General features: G+C 36.0%; 1 protein-coding gene across 1 annotated transcript in view; it reads left to right on the top strand.

Annotated features, from left to right (window-relative positions):
* Positions 1–4,533, top strand: part of LOC119422495 (alpha-1,6-mannosylglycoprotein 6-beta-N-acetylglucosaminyltransferase B) — a 249,262-nt gene that overhangs the window by 31,717 nt on the left and 213,012 nt on the right. The window contains exons 4-5 of the mRNA XM_037689870.1: positions 323–399; positions 1,956–2,135. Coding sequence (XP_037545798.1) covers positions 323–399; positions 1,956–2,135 — 257 coding nt within the window. The remainder of the gene's footprint in view (positions 1–322; positions 400–1,955; positions 2,136–4,533) is intronic.

Below are 4,533 nucleotides of genomic sequence, written 5' to 3' on the forward strand. Positions count from 1 at the left end.
TATATATATTCATTTTTTTCTTCCATTTCTTGTCTAGAACAGTCTTAACTCCTATGAAATAGAAAATATCCTTTAACTAACACAAAAATGTCTGTAATTCTGAGATTTTCACAGGTGTTGAACTAAAATAGAGTATTCCTAGCTGAGAATCCATCCCAACATCTACTTCACGTGATAACAATAAATGTTTTTCTTTCTTTTAAGTACATTTTTTATTCTTATATATGAATCCTGGTGTGTCACAGATGTTCTAATGAAATACTTTTGATTATTTAAAACTGATTTATGTGTTTTAGCTGAGGGTAAAATTGTTTCTTTTCAGTTGTCAGAGATGGGACGACAAGCCAGTGTGAAGTACCAAGGGACAGCCACTTCCCAGAATGCCCTGGAAAAGTAGATGTAAGTTTATGTATATTTATAATAATAATAATAATAATAATAATAATAATAAAATGTACAGTATATTATTATAACATATAGATCAACTGCTATACTTGAATGTAATTTCCCATTATTTTAATGCACTGACCGACAAATGTTTTTGGGTTGAATGGTTGCTGTTATAAACAAAATGAAGATCTAGTTGTTCGTATTTATCTCTTGCTTACTTTGAGTTTTAATTTATTACACTTTTACTGCATGTCCTAATGTTGCTCAAAATTTCAAACCAGTTTTGAGTTCTGCCAGAGTATTAGGCGGTAGAACCTGAGGCTCCTTCACAATGGACGATGACTCCTATGATGTAAAAAGTCTGACAGAACAAGGATAGTTTTTTTCAGGGTTCTGGCAACGTCCTTAGGTGCCTATGAAGAACTAAATGGGATCTCTATAAGTATGGGGCTTGAATGGTCCATTTAAGTTTTGAGCATTCACAAAATTTCCAAAATGAGGTTATGGAATTTTTCATATCATGTATATTGTTTTCTTTGCAAATTGGGGTTCTTGTTGAAAGATAGTGGTACCATATCCATATCCTGCAAGCACCAGAGTGGCTTGGTTGTTGAGAATTGGAAGCAAGTGTGGCCATGCTGGCATCATGCCTGTGCTATGACTATGATTGGGACAAAATCATGGAAATAAAATGTGGACATGATACTCGTAGCAGAAGCAGTGTGCTGATCCTGTATCATTAATATGTAGTTGTATCTTGCTACTGTTCAGGTGAATTGTACCAGAAGGGGTGAATGAAGCCTGGTGAGAGTCAAGGGGATCATCCCAGGGACACAGGAAAAAGAAAGGAATTTAGTGATTATTAAAAGTACTGGTTCATCATGATTACTTTCACACTAAAGGACGTTTACAAAATTTGCCACAAAGCTGTGAAGTGTAAGAGTTCATATAGGTTATGGAGTACAGTTTGAAGGGAACCCTGGTCCTTTCCACACTAACACACATATTTTGTATATGGAACTTTTTATGCTGTGTTTGCACCTTTTGCCCACATATTGTATTTGACACAGAAACTGAGAGTTTTAATAACATTTATTTAAATGAAGAATTATGAAAACCTCATTTTTATCTACTAGTACACTGGACAGCTTTTGACAGCTTTGTATATAACTGCACCACATTTTTCTGTTGTTAAGGAAAAATCTTAAGTCAATGTTCATAACATTCTTCGCTTGCCTTTTATGTGGTAATTACATTGACGTTATTGTCATTTACTGGGAGTGATAGGCCTACATTTGATGAGCACAAGGTAACTGTAGCTTCTTACAAACTTGTAAAATCAAATTGTTGTGGCATTAGGAGGATCTGATTATCAGTTACCTTTAATATTTGGGTGTATTGGTAAATAAATACTTTGTATTTACTGTTTGTTTGGTTTGGTATAGTCAAGTCAAGTCAAGTGAACTTTATTTATAGAGCACATTTAAAACAGAACCTGTTATCAAAGTGTACTGTATACAGTATTTTGTAATGTAAACTTGAACTTTTTTCTGTTTGTTCTTCAGTGGATGCGTGCCCGGTGGACATCGGATCCTTGCTACGCCTTCTACGGTGTTGACGGTTCAGACTGTTCTTTCCTCATCTATCTGAGCGAAGTGGAGTGGTTCTGCCCCCCACTGGCCTGGAGGAACCACACCAGCCCCCCCACACAGCATACACAACAAGCAAAGTCCCCCAAGAGACAAGTAAGTACAATCCTACTAAGCATGTCTGTCAGGGATGGACAACTAAATTAAACTTACAGTGACAAACGTATTTTTATACATCAGGTGAAGGTTGCCAGTATCTGATGATTACTAAATCCACAAGTGATTATGCTCATGTACCCTCAGCAATGCAACAAACACAATATACAACATGGAAGCTGCAAATAGCAATAATGTCCGATGCTGAGAAAGCATGCTTAAAATTCTAACAAGGTTGTGTCTGGTCCTCTGGACGGACCTGACTCAACCTTGTTAGATTAATCTACCTGGATAATTGAGCATGCATCAGGACATGCATAAAATTAACTGTTTAATTTATAGAGATGTGCACTACTGGAATGAGCAGTGGGAATATTTTGTCATTTTCTATTAAGAAATACTTCAATAAAGTCCTTGGTAATATAATTTTACATGAAAACAGTAGAATTACTGGCAGTATACACTACCTGGCCAAAACAAAAGTTGTCACCTGGATTTATCTAAGCAAACAGGTACGAGCCTCCTATTGGATAATTACTGCATGGGCGATTATCTTTCAGCTGGCAACAAGTTATTTAATCCAAACTGGTGCAATGAGTTGCTTCTCATTTCTTAAACAACCATGTTGAAAGACACTTTGCGTGGTAGTGGAAAAAATGTCAGTCTGTTTAAGAAGGGTCAAATCAATGGCATCAAACAGAGAAAACATCTAAGGAGATTACAGAAAGTACTGAAATTGGGTTAAGAACAGTCCAATGCATTATTAAAAACTGGAAGGATAGTGGGGACCCATCGTCTTCGAGGAAGAAATGTGGCCGGAAAAAAAATCCTGAATGATCGTGATCGATGATCACTTGAACTTTTGGTGAAATCACATTGAACAAAAACAACAGTAGCACTCAGGGCTGTGTTTAATAGTGAAAGTAAGAACATTTCCACACGCACAATGTGAAGGAACTCAAGGGATTGGGACTGAACAGCTGTGTAGCCTTAAGAAAACCTCTAATCTGTGAGGTTAACTTTGGAAACAAAAAAAGGCTTCAATTTACTAGGGAGCATAAAGATTGGACTCTGGAGCAATGGAAGAAGGTCATGTGGTCTGATTGGTCCAGATTTACCCTGTTCCAGAGTGATGGGTGCATCAGGGTAAGAAGAGAGGCAGGTGAAGTGATGCACCTATCATGCCTTGTGCCTAGTTCTCAAAGCTAGATATTGGTGAAACATTAATGCAACACTGGATGGAAATAGATCTTGTGACATTGCAGAAGCTTATTGAAACAATGACACAGTGAATGCATGATGTAATTAAAGATAAAGGCAGTCCAACAAAATATTAGTGTGTAACCTTTTTTTGGTGGCAACTTTTTTTGGGGGGCCAGGCAGTGTAGTAAAGATGGCACAATAGCTTGGTGGTCAGTGCTGTGGTCTTGTGAGACTGCAGGTTTGAGTCCAGGTTGCATTAGGAAGAGCATCGGGCATAAAAGCCAAATCGTTGGTATGAATTTTCTCAATGTCACAACCCTTGTCAACAGAAACAGAAGAAAGAGAAGAAAAAAAAAAAAGGGGCAACAACTGGAAATATACTAGAACTATTCACCAACCCTTACTTTTTGGAATTTAATGTGTTTTGTTTTGTTTTTTTTGTTTGTTTCTCTCAGGAATAATACATTCTGGCAACTAAAATAATGTAAAAGTTTATTACAATTTAAAAGTTAAATTAGCACAACTACATAAGTGTTTTGTCAATTTACATTGTTCTGAGTTGAAGCACCTTTGTTACAACCTCATTTTTAGGGCGCCTTTGTGCAGCCCTCTCAACTCTGGAGGAACTGCAGAGTCCCCACTTCCTAAAAATGGCCAATAATATTCTAAAGGACACTTTTCACCTTGGACATGGTTGGTTCAATTTATTACTGTCAAGGAGATGATTAACTAAGACGAGGACAAACATTCAAAAACATTTATCTGACATCAGTTACTCATCTTAACAGAGCCAAAAACAGCCTGAGCTGCAAATCAGAGTGTTTGATTGTGCACCTGTGCTTGTTCTTGATGTGTTTAAATATGTTTTAATCTTTTTTAAGTAGTGACTTTTGTGTTATTGTATTATTAGCTAATTTAAATAAAGCTATACTGTTTTTTATGAGTGATACATTGACAGGATGGCACTTTTTATTTTATTGTATGCAACAATGATTAATATTGAAATAAATGTGATTTATGTTGTGTTGTTTATTTGTCATATGCAGGTTAACACAAGGTCAACAATGCAATGAAATGTTCAGGATACGAAGAACTGATTTGACTCAGTAATAACAAAACAAACAAAAACAAACTAGAAATACATGTAACAATGGTACAAAATAAAGTACCAAAAAGTGTATATGTATATATATAT

Source organism: Nematolebias whitei, chromosome 16 (assembly GCF_014905685.2).
Source record: "Nematolebias whitei isolate Nwh7 chromosome 16, NemWhi1, whole genome shotgun sequence".
Classification (NCBI taxonomy): domain Eukaryota; kingdom Metazoa; phylum Chordata; class Actinopteri; order Cyprinodontiformes; family Rivulidae; genus Nematolebias; species Nematolebias whitei.